Raw genomic sequence first — 20,337 nt, forward strand, 5'->3', positions numbered from 1 at the left:
TTCATTCATCAATACCAATATTACTTTTGCATGTATTATAACAACAGATTGCAATCATACTCACCTAGATCCTTCCTTAGAATAGCATAACCCTGTGGAAGTCCTCCAACAAAAACTCCTGTGTTGTCTCCAATAATGGTACTGCCACTAGCTCCTGAGGAAGAACCTGAGCAAAACAGGTCATTATGCTTGTTTTCAATACTTTCAACAGATTCTTCAACTCACTAACAGAATACTGACATTTAAGAGAAGAGCTTAACATCACACAATATCCTAATACTTTCCTGTACATATCCTGGAAACATTTACCAGTCTACTTTACAAAAGAATAGTAACACAATCACTGAGTCACAAGCACAAAAAGAGTAATTCTTCACATTTAGTGCTAAATTACCAAAGATTCACAGGGGACAGACACTTCAGATGCACAGGCAAAATCACAGTGATTTTGTCAGAAAATTTAATGATTTTATTTTTGCTGGAGGGTTGAAAACAGGCAGTACAAAAGCAAGTGAGCAACACATGGAGTAACAGGGAAAAAAAAAAATCAAGGAAAGGAAATTGGATCTGGATGAATTACCTGTGTACTGGCCATCCACTGTGATATTTCCCAGTGCTTGTATTCTTGTAGCAATTATTTGGTGCCAGTTGTTATCATTGTACTCTTTCCCACCATCATTAGTTGGAGTAACTGCTACTGCAGATCCCTTTTTATGAACAAAAGAATGTAATTTGGAATATTACAAAAGTAAGATTTAGCATTCTACCTGACTCTTTACACCACCCTGCAGTACATAACATGTAAAAAATAAAGACAAAAAGTTCTGATTTCTTTTTGAATACTGAAAGATGTTTAGAACAAATTTGAATACTGAAAGATGTTTAGAACAAATTTCCCACTAAATTAACAGGGATTGAGGATTTATATGTGAAATAAAAAGGAAAGGTTCCTTAAAATTTGGGGGGGGGTCTAGTCTGCTACTCTGCATTTCTGTGGCCTGTTATTTGTTTGTTTTTTTTTCCCCCAGATCTTCTAGTGCTCTTTCTAGCTCAAAGACCTTAGAGTTATACATATGAAGAAAACCTTCTGAAAAAAACAACCAGCTGTGGTGATATTTAAACAAATCCTGTTAAAATGTAGTATTCTGCCTTTAGTAATGTGTCTCTATTAGAAATTGCCCTTCAGCATACAGATATATAAACACAGTATACACTTCACAGTACATTTTGAATTAGGGACTGTCACTGTGTAGCTTGTGTATGAAAATATATAGGATTGTGGTAGCTTAAGGCTCACTGGAATATTCCAGTAAGAGAAATCAGAACTTTCCTGACAGTTCAATGCAGAATCTGAATGAGCAGGCCACTGGTTATAAAAGAATAATAATTATAAACTCCAGTATCATTCATTAGTTTGCTAATTGGTATAAAAGGCCATTATAGAAACAATTTCTAGTGGCTTTTGGGCACTGACTCCGTTCACTGTTCCTTTGCTCCTCTCTAACTCTCCCACTAACCTTGAATGACCAACATGTGAGATCTTTCTGGTTTACTATCTGGGGAGAGAGAGGGTGGCATTGCCCCCCCCTTTGGGCTTTGTCTGGGGGCAAAGGTTGGAGTTGTGTATTATTATTTATCAATTGACTATAACTGTAAATAAATGTAAACATATTTTGTATATATGTTTGCAAAATACATCTTTATCTTAATTCCAAGCCATCTGAGTTGATCTGGTAATGTTTGATTTAGGAGGTTATTTCCTAAACTCACCACAAGGATATGTACATGTGTACACAACTGCAGAAAAAGAAATCACTTCCCATGAATATTTACAGTGTGTTTCCAGCTCTGTTCAGGCACCATCACGGTACTGAGGCAGTTTGCACAGCAGCCCTCTGTCCCATGATAACAATACAAAGCTAGATATTCTTACATGCTAAGGTACACTTTTTCATATACTATTTTTTATTGTCTTCTTTCCTATTTCAACATTTTAATATTTTACAAACACACATTTCATTATCGTAGTTTAATAATTAAAACCAGAACTGGTGTCATGCCCAATTAATGTGCCCTGGTAGCATGCCCATTAGTTTTTCCATTAGTGAATTCAACAATACTAATGGGATTACTAGCATGGGATGCTAATTGGGCGTGACATAAGAAACTGGCTTACTTCTTAGCATACCCTTGCTAATGATGAAATTAATGAGCATTTTATTAAATGCTGTCTCATCAAAGTGTACTTAGTTAGCGTTAAAATTGTTACAAACGATGCTGCATTCTAAAGATCAGGTGCCTGAATAAGTGGTTCTTCACATTATGTTTGGAAACAGTTTAGAGCATTAACAGTTCTGCACATCAGAAACCACATTTATCTGTAGTCAATTCAACCTGGGACCACACAAGCATAAGTGCTAACCTGTGCTTAAATTCAGGGGGAAAGAAAAATACTGAATAAATAAATAAATGCAGTGTTCAGGGCTCAGCATGCCCTTTACTGGAGACCTCTGTATGACATTTTATCCAGAACTACTTGAGTAACTTATGATCACATTCAAATATCCTGTGGTGAAATGGCTTGCTATACATTTTGCAAATCACACATCAAAATCTGGGTTGGTTCGCCAAGCTATACAACAAGTCTTTATTTTTAGTAGCTCTTGGAAATAGCTAAGTAAATATTAATTTCTGTGGCTGCTTATGCTGATTATTACACTCATGGAAATACATAGAAATACCACAAATAAAGGTCCTCTAAAGGACTATCTAGATGCCAAGGTCCAAATGTAACTACATTTCTCCTAGTCAAGTTCTTTCAATGCCCGAACTCCAGAAACACGGAATGGCTTAGGTTGGAAGGGTTCTTAAAGATCATCTATTCTAATCTCCCTGCCGTGGGCAGGGACGCTTCACAACTAGACTTGATTGCTCAAGGCCTCATGCAACCTGGCCTTATACACCTTCATGGAGGAGACATTCACCCATTCCACAGTCTCACCACTCTGGTACTGAACTTCTTCCTAAGACCCAGTCTAAACCTACTCTTCTTTAGCTTAAAACCACCCCCATCTTGTCCTATTGCTAGAAGCCTTATGAAGAGTCTATCTCCAGCTTTCCTGTAAGTTTCCTTCAGGTACTGGAAGGCAGTTATAAGTACTGCTGTTTTGCCAATACCAAGCAGCAAGGTAAAATCAGAATTCATAGGCAGGTATTCTCCAGATTCCTTTTTTTGAGTTACAGCTTATCCTCAGGCTGTGCCTTCTACTTCATCCTCTGCACAAACGCAGTCAACAAGAACAGCATCAAGTATTTCTCCTACAAAGTCTAGTAAATGGATTGTATTCTAAAATGGAAGAGTTAGATTCAACTCCTTTCATATTATGATAAGAATCCTGATATTCTATCCTCAGAAGACTGTACTAAGGAAATGGCACTCCAGATTGGCCTTAAATTTCCACTGTTAGTGATTTCACTTTATATAAAATATTCAGTGGTTCCCTGGGAAAAGAGAGAACAAATGACCTGTAGCCACCGGAAAATAGCTCTAATTTTAGCTAGAGCTGATTGTGTAATTCAGGGGTGGATTTAAAGGCATTATGATGTGAAGACACTCCACAGGCAGAAGAAGTTTTGCAGACACAGTGAGTTTAAATGAAGGTCTATGGAACAAACTCATGTGCAGACAAGACTGAGGAAGGTATCTGTTAATGAAAAAAAACCTCATGCTTCCTGGACTATGAGTAGAAACCTGCAAAGAATGAGAGTTAAACAATAAGGAAAAGCAAGCTGCTAGATAACATAAAAGTGAGAAAAAAGATCTTGTCAGAAAAATGGTGCTTTACATACAGTTAAGAGAAAATGAACAGACAGGAAGAGAAGGATTTGAAATTAGCACTAAGAGAAGGAACAAGTTAGGCTGATGATGACTTCCCACTAAGACTTCCCAGGACTATCCCCACAGCAAACACAACAAAGAGAAATCATGCTGCTGATCATGAGCAAAGATACATATAAGAATCCTGAAAGGGACTAAGGGTAAAAGTAATTAACCTGTGACAGGACACAGCTGGAAGGGTGCACAGAATATTACACCATGCTGCTCTAGATGAACAGCAGCAGAAAAACAATTGTCATCAAAAAGAATGTTGCCCTTTTTAAGTGAAGAGCACAGAGGAAGGACCATAAAAGCTTACCACTTATGTCAAGACCACGATTAATGACACCAGTATGTTTCACAGCTAGGAAATCACACGATGTCAATAAGTAGTAGTTAAAGCATTTGAACACTAGTGCAAACCCTGATGGACAAATGAGGGAATAAAATGATGTTATAGATTATGAATAACAAACAACAGCAAAAAGAAAAAATAAACAAATTATGTAGAGAACAAAGAAACAAAGGTTATGACAGAAAAATAGCACAGCATAGTAAGGATACAGAAGACTGTAAAGTTTTGATAACAAACAATTTATAGGTAAAGGTTTTTGAAAAGGGTACTACAAGAAGCATATTGAAATAGGCCACTGTAACCTACATCAGAGAAGGCACAGGAATCTGATCCACAATATTAATGAGAAATTAGACAGTATTAGCTTCCAAGACAATAAATTAACTGTTAAGACCTGCACTATTCCTGACAGTCTTGAATTAAACGTTTTTTTCTTCTGTATGCTGTCAGTAAATTAGCAAAATAGCTTGTTTCAGAATTTTTAAGAACAGGGGAAAATATGGAAGTGATGATTCTAAAAATCAGCATAGGACAGAGCTGCTGGTTCAAATGAAATGGAAAGATAAACAAAGATATTAATGAACAAGTAATTTGTTAAAATTCAAAGTAGTAGCTGCTGAAAACGTTAGTTGAATGAAGATCTAGAGACTGAATATGGATGATACCTGCATTTTTTACAGTTAAAAGGAAGACACAGAAGAGGAGGAGAAATGAAGAGCTGGGGGGAAGGACCCAAAGCAGCCACTCTCCTATCTGTTCCACTTCCTCCCTATCCCCAGATACTATTAAACCAAACAAATATAACATTTTCTAGGGAATAAGTCTGTAATAGTTGGCATAAAGTTACTCTGGAAGGAGCAAATCTGCAAGGAGGGACAGGAATACTATTTGAAACATTAAAATGCTAGTTGGAAAATACCTACTCTCATTAAAAGAACCAACCAAGAAGTAAAAATCAAACAATTACACCTAAAAAGAAGTTTCCAAGGAAATAAAAATCCCTTCTCAGTTAAGTGAAGGTGTAACTGCAAACCAGATAAACTGGAACCAGTACCTACTAAAATCTAGACGAGGGTAACATTAACAATGTTCAGCATGGTTACACAAACTGAAATACACTCTGATGCCATTTGCAACATGGAAAAGAAGATAAAGCCTGGTGCAAATGCACTGGAAATAATAGATTTTTTTAATCTGGAAGGTGGAAGCAGATATAGTGTTTTGTAGCACAAGGATGGCATACATACTAGCCTCTGCACAGCACTACGCTCCTCTACAGATTCTACAAGAGAATAGGAGCTTCGTCACTGCACAACACCTTTGCATGTTCAGGAACAACAGCATCTGAACCATGGCAGAACCCTGGAAACAAAAGTTAACAATGGATCTTCAGATCTCTAAACCTCCACCTTTTTATACCATTAAGGGCTTCTGTACAACTCCTCAGGGCTGAATCACAGAATTATTGAGGCTGGAATAGAATTCTGAGGTCAACTCCAGCCTAGGACCTAACACTACCACATCGACTAGACTATGTCACTAAGTTCCACATCCAATCATTCTTCAAACACCTCCAAGGATGGTGACTCCCTGGGCAGTCCATTCTAGTGTCTAATCACCCTTTCCATGAGGAAACGCTTCCTAACATTGAACCTCCTCTGGCACAGCTTCAGGCCATGCCCTCTCATCACAAGTTGCTTGCGAGAAGAGCCCAGCCCCACTGTACTACAACTTTGCTTCAGGTAGTTATGGAGCATGATAAAGTCCCCCCTGTCTCCTCCAGGTTAAACAACTTCAGCTTACTCAGCTTCTCCCTCCAGTCCATTTACAATGATCACATAGTCAGACACTGATGAAAATTGGTGTGCAGTTCTGGAGCCCTGGCTTCCTGGCAGTAGAGTGAGTGGCAACCTCCTGAAAAGAATGCCCACATCATACCTACAGATACATATGACACTGCATTCAGTCAATATCATTAGAAAACCTGATCATTACAGTTTCCTGTGTATTTAGGAAATGAGTGAGTCTAATGTTTATTCCACATGGAAATGTAATTTTGGGGTGCAGAGAAAATAACCAAACAGGAATGCAAGGAATGCAATAGCATCCTGGCTTGTATTAGATACACTGCGGCCAGGAAGAACAAGCAAGTGATTTTCCCCCTGTACTCAGCACGGGTGAGGCTGTATCTCAAGTACTGTGTTCAGTTTGGGGACACTCACCACAGGAAGGATATTGAGGTGCTGGAGCATGTCCAGAGAAGGGCAAGAAGGCTCATGAAGTGCCTGGAGCACATGGCCTACAAGGAGTGTCTGAGGGAATTGGGGTTGTTTAGTCTGGAGAAGAGAAGCCTGAGGGAAGACCTCATTGCACCTGAAGGGAAGTTGCAGCAAAGAGGGGCCAGCTTCTTCTTGGGGTCAAGTGACAGGACCAGAAGAAATGGTTACAAGCTGCACCAGGGGAGGTTTAGGCTGGATGTTAGCAAATATTTCTTCACTGAAAGGGTATTCAAACATTGAAATGGTCTACCCAGAGCAGTGGTGGAGTCACCACCCCTGAAAGTGCTTAAGCAGTGTGTGGATCTGGCATTTAGGGACATGGTTTAGTGCTGGCCCCTCAGTGCTGTGTCAAGGATTGGACTAGAAGATGTTTGAGGACTCTTCCAACCAGATGTAATCTGCGACTCTGCCTTATTTTTTTTTTTTTGTGGAATGAATGTCATAGTATTTCCCTCATTGTTAATGTCTTTGCTGTGACCATTATCACCAGCAGCCAGACACTACTTTCATCACATTAATGTGATCATCATTATGCCAACTTCAGTGACAAAGTCTCAAGACTTTGTCTTTAAAATAATTGACTACAAATATATATAACCTTCACTTGTTAATTCAAAAGTTAATTCTGCTCACCTTTGGTACTTTAAGCTGTACCTGTGTATGGTGGTACTGACAAAACCAAACACCACAAAACAAGCAAAAACCCCAAACAAACCAAAAAACATCCACCACCAAACAACAAAAAAAACCCTAAGCCCTTAGAAAAAGCAAGCAAATCTAAAATTATGAATTTGGGCAAAATAAAACAGAAGAGGGAGAGAAAAGCTTTAAAGTTTTTGTTTCGGTGTTTTTCTCTCCAAAATTGCCAGTTACCTCAGCATTCTGATGAGTTAGCAGAATTAGTAACAACAGTAAAACAAAAACAACAAAGAAAAAGGTAACTATGCAATGAAGAAATGAATGAAATGTAGGACCCTGCTTTTTGTTCTACCTGAGGATCAAAAAGGAAGTAAGGCCGCCCACTCTTCAGTTGAAGTGCAATGTATTCTTCTTGATTCCCAGGGGATGCAGAGAAAAAAATCAAACCATCAGATTCCTGGGTTCTAAATTTCACTTTAATACCTGTGTAGAGAAAACAAGCAGATGGTTAATGCTGTAAGTTATTCTTATGCATTCTATTAGTGCAATTAGAAACAGACAGACAATTGTTTTTAAAACAGCAGTAAAAGGGCAAACCAAAATAAAGGTTTGGGTTTTTTTTTTTCCACCTAAAACCACTGCCAGTCCTTGAGGGAGAAATTTTACTAATCCAGACTGTAAAAGGTTAACCCTTCTGGAGGTGGGCTAAACCAGACCCCAGGTGTAGTGGTTAGTCCACTTCCACGTCCTTCTAGCCCTCTATAAAAGAAGAGGAACTTCCTGTTTCTTTCTCTTTTTGCCTGCCTGATAGCAGCACCCTTGTTCCTGCTGCTCCTGTTTTAAGCTATCTCCTGGAGTATCACCATAACTGAAACAAATATGATAATGACAAAACCTCATGCCAGATTTAGCCCAGCTTTTCTAATGTGCAAATCCAGACACAGCACGGAGCTGTGCCTTTAATGTACAAATATTTTTTCAGAAAGAGAAATAAAAAGGCAGCAAAATATCTACCTATAGCATAAACTTGCATGACTTTTGCATAAAATGCTTTGTGCATTACAGGATAACTTACTGACTTTTACCTAAACACAAACTATTCAGTCTTTTCACAAGAACTTTCAGAATCTTGTGCCAGGAAGACAACAGCAGTGAGAAAAGTTCTCTTGTAGCTAGTGTCTATATTTAAAAAATAAGTAAGTTTAAAAAGCATAGATTCATAGAACGATTTGGGTGGGAAGGGACCTCCTGTCACTGGCAGAGACACTTTCCACTAGACTGTATTGCTCAAGGCCTCCTCCAGCCTCACCTCAAACATCTCCAGGGAAGGGGCACCCATGACCTCTCTGGACAACCTGTTCTAATGTCTCACTACTCTTGCTCTAAAGAATTTCTTTCTAATATCAAGTCTAAATCTACCTTCCTATAACTATAATCCAATACTGGCTTGTGCCAGACCCAGGCACAGATACAGGCTGGGTGCAGGGTTGGTTGAGAGTAACTCTGAAGAAAGAGACCTGAGCATATTGATTGATGAAAAGCTCAACATGACTCAGAAGTATGCACATGCAACCCAGAAGGCAATTTCTATCCTAAGCTGCATCAAAAGAAATGTGGCCAGCAGGCAATACAGGAGATTCTTGTCCTTCACTCTGCTGTTGTGAGACCCCACCTCAAATACTGTGTCCTGTTCTGGTGTCTCCATCCTAAGGAAGACACAGAGCTGTTGGACCAAGACCAGAGGAGGGCCACAGAGATGATCCAAGGGCTGGAATATCTCTCCTGTGAGGCCAGGCTCAGAGATCTGTAATTGTTCAGCCTGGAGAAGACTCTAAGGGGTCCTTACAGCTGCCTTCCAATACTTGAAGGAGAGCAACTTTTCATAGGACAAGGGGGAATGGTTTTAACCTGAGGGAGACTAAGGTTAGACTGGATGCTAGGAAGATGTTCTTCAGTACAAGAGTGGTGAGACTCTGGAGTAGATTGCCCAGGGAAGTTGTGGATGCCTCCTCCCTGGGGGTATTCAGGGCTGGGTTGGATGAGGCCTTGAGCAGCTGAATCTAATGGAGAGGCATTCCTGCCTACAGCAGAGTGGTTGGAGTAGATGATCTCCAAGGTCCCATTCAATCTAAGCCATTCTATGAATATCATTCTGATACACACTTATAGTGTATCATACTTGTCAATCGTAATCACATAAACGTTTCTTGTGCAACTCACACGAGGCACTCACAGATATCAAACATATTCTCCAGGCAATGAAAACCAGTCATGCTGTTAAAATACCTGTAAAAAGCAACTGTACCTAAGTAATGCTCAGCATGTAAAGAACTCAAGTGTCAATATTTAAGGAAAAACACAACTTTCCTGTCTCAGAAATAGCCAACATTGCTGTACTTCGAGGTTTCAGCAATTTCCAGCTTCTCTCTCTGCTGGAGTTTCTGCAAAGCCACAATTGTTTTATACCATCATGTTATAAAATTTAAATTACATGGTTCACAACAGTAATACTGCAGTAATTCTGCAAGTTTTCAAACTTTATGCAAGAGCTTCCTTTCTTAGGGTACTGATGAATCTGAAACCACAGTTTTCAGCCAGAGCACACAGAGCAAATTCTTCTAACATATTAAATAATTCAGAAAAGAACCCTGCCCCTTTAAGTTCAGGTATATTTGGAACTTCTTATAAGATAAGGAAGTTCATACAATCTCTCTCCAAGTAAGGACTTCAATATCTCAATACAAGTATTTTCTTGTATTGCTAAAAGTGAGTGCAACAGAGAAATCAAATATTAAGCAAACTTCAGTCTCATAGGTAACATTTTCCTAAGAAGATAAAAACTTCTGAAAATGGGTTAAAAAAATTATTAAAAGTTTTCTCAAATCCAGGTTGGACTTCACAATCCAAAAAAAAAACCCCAAACCAACCAGACAAAAATCATAGCAAAAAATTCCATTCAGACTTGTAGTCCCTATGTGTGTGTAATTTTTCTGCCTTGACAATGAAGACAGATCTTACTTAACCTACACACAAAAAGTTTCCCTTTGAAAACCTGGACTTGAAAACTACATTGTAATTTTTGAAGGGAGGTAGGCAAGATTTTGCAAAAAAGTTTCTGAAAGACTTCTATTATTTCAGTATGCATGTCTAAAGCTTTAATTTCATTGTTACTGTGGCAAAAATGATTGGTCCACAAGGAGTTATTTCTGGGGGGAAAAACAGCAGGAAATTCTACTACAAATTAAGCATTAATGTAATTCTGATAAAATCTTTAATTCCATTTCAGATTATGACTGCAATTGAGAAGCTGTCAGAATTGCTTTAATTATAAATAAAGATTTTTTGCTAATTTCTGTAATTTCATTTCTTCAACTATAAAGTCACTTTACCAAGCAATATAGGCATTGCATATGGTGCACATAAAAGACAAAACCAACAAACCATAGTAATAGAAGAACAAGTAAAATATGATACTATTATTTCTATTACTGTTTTAAAGTGTCCTGAAGTTTTAGGGCAGACTTTCTTCTGCTAGGAGCTACATAGCTTCTGCTTACACAGGAGTGGATTGTGAGTAGACTGTTATCCCAGTTTCAAGATGACACATTTGGATTAGCAAAAGAATGAGGATGTGAGTGACCAGCATGGGCATTTTAAAAGCATTCAACTGAGAAACAATACCAGCATGCAACCCTAAGAGTGCACAGTTTTGAGAGATCCTTTTAGTAACAAGATGGTATTAAAAGCAGAGAAATATACTAGTACTATGGCATCAGATGGGTCCAAAACCAACTTTTTGTCTCATAAAGAAAATACTCCTTTCCTTCCACCATTTAAGTTTTAGCAAGTCTGAGAACTTCAGCAACTCAGATGCACATCTAGAGTCTGATTATTCTGCTGCAATGTAGCATGGCTTGCAAGGTCTGCACAGAATTATTTCATAAGCAAGAATGTGATCTTGAGAGGCTGGCTGCAATTTTTGCTTAAAGCCAGTTTCCAGAGCAGACAGGGTAATTTTGAGTTCAGAAGAGACAGCTGGCAGTCAGAGAGAGAAATATCATTAAATTAGGGCAGCTCCCAGATTAGCATAACACACACTGTTAATTTTAAATTATTACAGCAATAAAATTTACTTCCAACTAATTCTAAATATTCTTGCAAAATAGAAGTTGAAACAGGTTTTCTTTCACCCAGACCAAAGAGGTCTTGTTTCCTGTGAAACACCTTTCTGGTTTAACTGAATTTTAAATAAACAAATAGATAAGTTACCACAGCAAAATACAAAAACATTCACAAAAAACTGAATTAAGTTTGTAAAATGAATAAAAACTTTGCATTGCAAAATACTAAACCAGTCAAAATGTCTTTTGACATTTTTAAATGTTGGGGAGCAGGAGCTGAGCGAAGAATGTAGGCAGATGGGCAAGATAATTGAAAACATCTTTTACAATAACAGCTGAGAGATTTCAGCAAAGTGGCCTACTTAAAATTAATCTCTTTGTCCTATGTATTCTGCTAAAACTGGAGTACCTTTCTCTACAGCTGCATGCTCAAAGTCCAGTCAAAACAGCTAGCAAATAAAAGTTATTAGACTCATTAAATACACAGAAGTTGCTACAAGTCTCAAAAGTTCCATGTCCTTTCACCAAAATTTGGATACAGCTACATGAGCCACTGTGTTCAAGTGTCAGACACATAAATGGTTCTAACCTGGATGTAATCAGCAAGAATAGTATTAATTTTTCTAAGTACATTAAATCCCATCCCATATGCATAGGATTAAAAAGTAAGAATAGCAATTAGCATGTTATGACTTTTTCTTTATGTATGAAAGGAAAACAATGCACATTATGATTGGGAAAAAAAGTTCTAAAAATCCATAATAAAGCTGCCTAATATCTGGAAAATCACAAAGCATTATTACAAATTAATTGTGAAGCACACCCATTTTCAGTGCAATTTCTCCCAGAACTGCACCACTGTGCAAACACAATCTGCATTTCTGCTCTACTTGTATCATTGCATAGAATCATAGAATCAACCAGTTTGGAAGAGACCTTCAAGATCATCCAGTCCAACCTAGCATCGAGCCCTAGCCAGTGATACAATGTTAGAACCATGCATTCCAATCAAATGGAAAGAAAACTGCTGGTAAAAAAAGTGATCTCTTTATGCTTACTAAATCCCTTATTTATGCATAATGACAACTAAAAAGAAACTGTTATACAGAATTTTGACTACAGTGTGTCTCAGCAGTCCCTTCAGGATGACAAACTTGAAGCACTTAAGCCTGTGTATGAACAGGTTTGCCTAAACAAAGTACATTTACCTATGCAAACTATAACCCAAAATTTAGGCTTTTTTTAACCTAGGAAGAGGGTAGATGGAGACTAAAAGTCTCAGTTACCATAGACTTCCATTAAACCTAGTCGCTATTCTCTCCGTGAGAGTGATTTTTACATGTGACATCTCATTACAATAGCTTCAAAAATGTTTCAAAATCTATTTTTGTAAGAAAAATTCACTTTTCAAAAATTAAGGAGACTTCACAAAATTGTGAAGCAGTTTCACATTATGGATGATGGAACTGGGAACAAAGGAACTCAAAGAACACTTTCCTGGACGTGCTCACAAAGACCCTCTGCTGAGTATAAGTTCCTCACCCTTTGTGCCACCTGTAGCTTTCTATTACCTTAATACATTTCATAGAATCAACCAAGTTGGAAAAGACCTCCAAGATCATCCAGTCCAACCTATCACTCAGCCTTAGATAATCAACTAGACTAAGTGCCTCATCCACTCTTTTCTTGAACATCTCCAGGGATGGCAACTTCACCACCTCCCTGAGCAGCCAATTCCAATGCCAATCACTCTCTGGGAAGAACTTTCTCTTGACATCCAGCCTAGACCTCCCCCTGGAGCAACTTGAGACTGTGTCTCCTTGTTCTATTGCTGGGTGCCTTAGAGAAGAGACCAACCCCACCTGGCTACAGCCTCCCTCCAAGTAGTTGTAGACAGCAGTGAGGTCTGCCCTGTGTCGTCTCTTCTGCAGGCTGCACACCCCCAGCTCCCTCAGCCTCTCCTCATAGGACTGTGCTCCAGGCCTCTCACCTGAAATAGTTCTGAAGTTCATCATTACAAGTATTACAGAGTTAAAATTTTCACTGATGAATTATATGCTGCATATTTTTATGTTGCTTTTGGCTTTTAGCAGAAATGAATATATATAGCTCACAGTCACATACATATGTATACAGACACACATATATACTTGCATGCACACACAAAAATACCTAAACTCTTTCCAAACTTTAATTGGAGTGTCCAATTTCAGGTCATCAGTCCCTTTTCATTTGTGAATGTAGTAAAACCAGAAGAAGCTAAAAAGTCACTGTTTTTAAAATTTGACTGTACAAAGTCCCAGTATTTGGGGAAAAAAAACTCTTTATTCAGGATGACACAATTGAAAGATCTTAGTATCTCAAACTGCCAAAAGACTAAGTCAGACTAAAAGGCTGAACAAGCATAAACACCAGAATATGAGTGAATAAAAGGGAGAAATATGCAATATTTCCTGAGGAAACTATCCAATTCCCAAATCCTCTCGATGAGAACCGAGTGTTTCTTTTACATTAAACTGACTAATTTGATACCTGCTTTTTATTTCGCTTGCTACCCCATTATAGCCACTACTGGTAAAACAAACAGGACATTTTAGCTTTAATCTTCTTACTACATAACCCAAATAACTTCAGTCATGTTTGCATTAATGCTGCATTAATCATGTTGTTGCGTATTAATGAGTTTTCAGGCTATGCTAATTACTGTCATAGATTCTGCAGCAGCCCATTAAATATACAAATTACAGAATTAAAGAGCCAGAGCTCTTCATGATTAATCTTTAAATGGAGAAAAACTAATGATGTCTGTACAAAGTTTCTCTCCACTTTTGGCTGACTGAACCCAATGAACAATCAATTAGAGTACTTGAAGAATAGGAATACTGCACATACTAAAAGATTCGTTATGCTGTTACTCTATGCAGAAGACTCACATTTATAAGTTTCTATCAAATGGACTTCTGTAACAGATTCCAGTCTTTAAGGTCTCCCAAAGTGTAGCAGAGGGGTAAAAGCTATAGGATATTCCAATTCATTATTGCATACTCATTGGAGGCTGTGGGTTCTGTATGAACACAGTAAATCAATCTTCTCCTTTTAGCAAGGACACAAGTCCTGCTACTCCCTAGTAAGAAAGATTTACAGCAAACCTTGGTGAAAAGAAAGCTAAGATAAGTTTAAAGTCATTTGATAAGATTTGATGTATTAGTAGCACTTTATCCCCTCACTTACAGACTGATGCTTTTTCAGGAAGAGCCTAATACCTAGTGGTTAAATCAAGAGACTCAAAATTAGGAGACCTTGAGTCTGTACACAGCCACTGACTGAAGTATGTCACTCAAGAGCTATCATTTAAACCTTCTCCTACCATACTCCTTCCTGAAAAAAGGTGGCCAATATCACTTGTATAAGATTATGTAATGTTAGAAAATTCCTTACTATTTTGTTCTCCATAGTCTTAAAATGAATATAAACACACATATTCAGAAAAAAAATACTTAAACACTAGGTATTTACTGATATTTGAGAAACACTCATACACCCCAAAAGAGGTATTAGTTTAGCCTTCTCCGAATACTGCCTGTGATGCACAACATCACAAGAAAAGATTCTTAATCTTACTCTGTACATCTGTAGCTGCAGTTTGCAATATACTGGGCAACTCCAAGTCTGTCCAATCATAGAATAGAATCACAGAATCAACCAGGTTGGAAGAGACCTCCAAGATCATCCAGTCCAACCTATCACCCAGCCCTAGCCAGTCAACTAGACCATGGCACTAAGTGCCACATCCAGGCTTTTCTTGAACACCTCCAGGGACGGTGACTCCATCACGTCCCTGGGCAGCTCATTCCAATGGCAGATCACTCTCTATGTGAAGAACTTCCTCCTAACATCTAGCCTATACTTCCCCCAGCACAACTTGAGACCCCAAAAGGAACTGGACCGGCTGATTCCCTAGATTTATGTAAACGAATAAGCAAAAACCTCCGAAAAACACATTTGAGAGATCAGAGTGAAGCCTGCGACAGAGATGTAGTTGATATCATCATTTGTTAGCATTCCTCTGCCATTAGAGTCAACATCCAGTTATTTACACAGATATTTAAAGCAATACAATCATTAAAGAAATTAATGTGCTACAATAATTCATTAAGCAAGTCTAGGAGAAGAATTCATAACTGTCTTCCACTTGTGTACATTGGGACCACATACAAGCAGCAAACATAGCTACCAGAGCAGAAATAGTAACCATAATGTTCAAACTCCAGGAGTCAAAGCCTACTTGAGGTAAGGATAAGCTGCAAGGTTTTTTTCTAAGTTACTCTTGATACCGGCATAAAATATGAACAAAGAGGAAACATCAGCCCAATATTCAGCTAATATTTCCTTCGATTTTATTGCTCAACTTGAAACAAGTCTAAGAAAAATTCTACTCAGTTATGGCCTCTCTCAAATCACACCTGCAATGTTTATTTTTGCTTATTTTTACAGAGGCTAGAAAGACATTCAATAGACTAAGATTTTGTTAGAAAAGGAAGAAAATATTTTCTAGCACTAAGAATCCTTTACAAGCAATAGCATTAATTCCAAGTATGATATTTAAAGCACAGAAATAGAGGTAAGGATTCATCTTCATTTCAGGACAAAATCTTTAGAGAAAGATCTGTATTCTGTTACCCACATGTGAACTAGGTCATATAAAAGGTCATCTTATCCAACAAGGATAAAGTGGGAGAGGCTTCTAGGTGTTAATGCAATGCAAATCATAATTACTAGAAATATGATGACAAGAAGAATCACTTCAAAGATTTACAACAGTGCAATCTATAAAAGGTCAACATCACAGTGAAATCAAAGGAGATGGAGGTCAGTAATTGTAAATAGCACTTCAATTATAAGTCTTCAGTTAGTATTTCCAGCAGTAGTATAAAAAAATGTAACACTGCACAGAGAGTAATTTAACTCATCAGGAAAACAGAGTAAGACTAGAACCCAAGAAGATGCAAATGCATCAAAATTAAAGTCAGTGTAATGATCTGAAACACAGCAAATTTAGACAACAGTGCACTGGCCAAGGCAGAATCCCTATCACACAGCATCACAGAAGCTGAAAGCACAATAAGGTGGAAATCCCACAGCAAGTGAAGAAGGTTATTGATTAGACAGTGTACATATGGAAGAGAAGAAAAGCTAAAATAAGGTAATGAGTGTCTTGAGGAATACTATAGGACAGAAATGGAAATAGTACAAGGAGGAGAATAAAAAAAAACCCAGCCCTTTTAGACAGAAATACAACACCAGAGAGCCACCACTCAGCAAAAAGCATAGTTTCAAGTTACACCCTCAGCAACAAAATCTACTCATGGTAGAACTGCAAAAAAGCTAACATATCCAAGTTAATGCAGCATTTTAAGGTAGACCAATAAAGTGCAAACAAGTCCTGTCAAATTAAGAACTGACTGAAAGGAATATATAATCTTTTCATCTGCAAATATTGTGGCAGTATTCCCTACAGTTATTGCTGACACAATGACCTCTTCCACAGAAAGCTTAAAATTGGTTTGATTTGCTAGAACTAACTTCACAAAAGGATTTCAATTGCAATGATCAAGAATAAGTCATACATAGATGACAAACTTTCTTTTCTCATGCTAGGTATACCAAGACATACAAGCTGTCAGCAAACAATTATTTTGCTATCCTCAATCCATCAATGCAGATAATTGTAAAAGTTCACTCATTGCCTACAGAGATACTTGTCACCTAACAGAACTATGCCTTGAAAGTGCAGCAGGTTCTGCTGTGACAGACATAATAATACTCCAATACTTTTTGTTATGTCATCCATGTGCCTTCCTATCTAGGAACTGCACACTGCAAATTAAACACTTTATGATGTTTCACATGAAAAACACCAAAAATGCACTTACACAAAAAAAAATTACTATGAAAACAGTAAAACAGCTATCACAACAGAATCTTAAGTGCCATTTTAGTGAAAGCATCACCCTTACAGATCAGAGCACAGTGGAAATAGAAATGTTCAATCCAAACTCTATTGCACTGTTTGCATAGGGCTACATGTAATCCTGAAAGGCAGCCTTGGCGCTGCTGTCTTTAAATGACCATGTGATTAAAGGCATGCAAGTCAACAGGATAAAGTGAACATGCTGGTTCAGTTACTGTAAGAGTGAACTGTTATGCACAATCTACAATATGCAGAGCACAGGCGAGTGCTGAGTGGGAAGCTTTGAAATCCAGTGATTTTCTCTCCAGTAAAGAAATTACTTTAGCATATGTATGACTTCTGCTTACTGTCACTAATGTTTCCGAATGAACAAAAGGAGGAATTGGTCACGCCTACAGCAGTCACAGTCCCTGGAATGTTTTTGAAAACAAAACTGGGGAAGGAGGGGAGAACCACCTGCATTTGTTTAGCATTAGCTGCTGTTACAATTTCCTTTTCTTTTCATTAACTCATAGGTATATGGCCCAACACTCCCACAAGGGAATCCACATTATTTATCATACAATCAGAGCATTTTCACCAGATTCACCAACCTTATCTGTTCTGAACAGTTTCTCTAAAGAGTATGCCACAGAAAACATGACCCAGTGCAGAAAACCAGCTGTGGAAGTTTCATCATCAATTTGTAACCTGGCTTATACCCAAGAATCAACCTCCTGCACTCAAACTGGTAAGAACCAAGCACATACAGAATCATAAACCAAACCCAGCATTTGTCTCCCATCTGAAAAACACACACTATCAAATACTTTCAGATTGATAAATACAACTCAACTCTCCCCCCTCCTTTTTTATTAAGGAAAGCACTGCACATGGGAAAATACCTGGATTTCATCCGGTAATACAGCTAATGTGACAAATACACCTCACAGGGGATAGATATAGCCACATACTATGATGACTTCTATATGCAATAACCTACCTGGGCAACTGTGATGGTACACAATAATGCTAGTGGCAAAGGAATATGAAATCATAGAATCAACCAGGTTGGACGACACCTCCAAACTCATCCAGTCCAACCCATTGCCCACACCTATCCAATCAACTAGACCATGGCACAAATGCCTCACCCAGTCTTTTTTTGAACACCTTCCACCCAGCCAGGTGGTCTGGCTGGTCCTCAGCTAGGGATTTCAGCTGAGATTTTCACTGTGTGTTGGGATGCACATGAAAGAGTAATGAGAGAACTGATGCATAAAGCAGCACAAGCAGTGATATCTGTTGGCGTTTCAGTTCATTGCCATATATTGTAAGGAGTCGTGCTTTTCTCATGACTCAAAGCAACATTTGGAGGAAACTAAGAATATCTCTTAACTGCTGAAGTACACCAGTTGGTGCAATGAGCAGAAAAGGTGATCCAGAAATAAGCATTAATAAAGACATTTTAGTGCTCTGAATAGCCATGCAACTCAAGCTGTAAGGGCGTAAAGAAATGGCACGATTTACACAAACACTGAAACCTTGAGACAAATAGTAAGGAATATACAGAACTAATGGCAGAAAATTCATACAGCACATAAAATTTACAAAATATTGTCATAACTCTGTTTGCCCAACATAAATTCAACTGCAACACTAAACAAGGAATGAGTTAAACTACCAATGCACAAGGATTTAAACAGAATGCAAACTTTCACAACATTTCCTTTTGCTGCCTTTTATGTACAAATGGTTGATCTCATCTCACACTTGGACTATAAATTCTTTAAGGCAGACATTGCCAATTTTTTTGTCCTAATACAAAAGAGACATGTAAAGATTTAAAATTCAACCAATTTTGTTAATCTAAATGAGATAACACTGGAAATACTTTCCTTAATTTCTTTCACACAGCATGATGTTATTTAGCCTCAATATACTCTCATATTTTCAGGCAGTTATTGATTGATCCCATGTCATCTGTTCAGAATTTTTAATTCCTTTTGGGATTCTTGCATTAAAGGCCACTTTGCTGTAGTCTGCCTTTGTGTTGATTTTACATTACTGCTTAAAACATGAGTGATTACAGAACACATGACTAATTCTGAATGATAGTAATGATTTTTTTCCTCTTTGCACTAACATTTTTTTCCTTTCCTCTCCCTTTCTCGAAGCATGAGACTGTCTGCAACACAGAAACTACTGACAGATTACAACATTGAAACTTTTACAATCAAAAAGTGAGTGATTTGATATACAACATTACTAATGAGTACAAGACATTCTACTGTTTCCCATGTGACCTTTTTCTTGTATCTTTGCCCTTTGCTCTGTTCCCATCAGACCCCACCTGGAGTACTATGTACAGTTCTGGAGTGCGTCCAGAGGAGGCCATGAGGATGATCAGAGGGCTGGGGCATCTCTGCTATGAGGACAGGCTACAAGAGTTGGGGCTCTGCAGCCTGAAGAGAAGGCTTCAAGGACATTTTCTAGTGGCCTTCCAATACCTGAAGGGAAACTACAGGAAGGCTGGGGAGGGACTGTTGACAAGGTCTTGTAATGACAGGGCAAGGGGTAAAAAAACCAAAACCCAGCTCTTGCCCCTGTGCTGTAATGATGGATTGAAGCCACCTTTTTTCTGTCTCTTGTGCTCTTGGAGGATTCAAATGACAACCAGCCTATTTAATTCCCAATGATTACAGTTTTGCCTGCATCATCTAGTGCATAATGACATAGCTTTGGAGGAAAACTGGCCTACAGCTCTTCAAGAGCACATGGCAGGAATGCAGCACCAAGTAGCTGACAGCAGGATTTCCAGGCACTGGGACCACTGAACTGCTGAAGAAAGGAAGTATTCACATAATTACAGAAACATTCTGGTTGAGAAAGATCCTCAGGATCAGCAAGTCCAACCGATAACCCCCCCTCTACAAGGTTGGTCATTAAACCATATCCTCAAGGACCATATTCAAATGACTTTTAAACACATCCAGAGTCAACTCAACTACCTTCCTTGCCAGACCATTCCAATGCCTGACCACTCTATGAAAAAATGTTTCCTAATGTCCAGTCTAAACCTACCAAGTCACAGCTTGAGGCCATTTTCTCCTGTT

General features: G+C 38.2%; 1 protein-coding gene across 1 annotated transcript in view; it reads right to left on the reverse strand.

The window, feature by feature from the left end:
- The window catches only part of USH2A (usherin), a 411,816-nt gene that overhangs the window by 248,691 nt on the left and 142,788 nt on the right, over window positions 1–20,337 (reverse strand). The window contains exons 21-23 of the mRNA XM_064164511.1: window positions 7,503–7,633; window positions 581–707; window positions 65–166 (exon numbers count right to left, since the gene is read on the reverse strand). Of these exons, the coding sequence (XP_064020581.1) occupies window positions 65–166; window positions 581–707; window positions 7,503–7,633 (360 nt within the window). The remainder of the gene's footprint in view (window positions 1–64; window positions 167–580; window positions 708–7,502; window positions 7,634–20,337) is intronic.

Source organism: Pogoniulus pusillus, chromosome 25, assembly GCF_015220805.1.
Source record: "Pogoniulus pusillus isolate bPogPus1 chromosome 25, bPogPus1.pri, whole genome shotgun sequence".
NCBI classification, from domain to species: Eukaryota; Metazoa; Chordata; class Aves; order Piciformes; family Lybiidae; genus Pogoniulus; species Pogoniulus pusillus.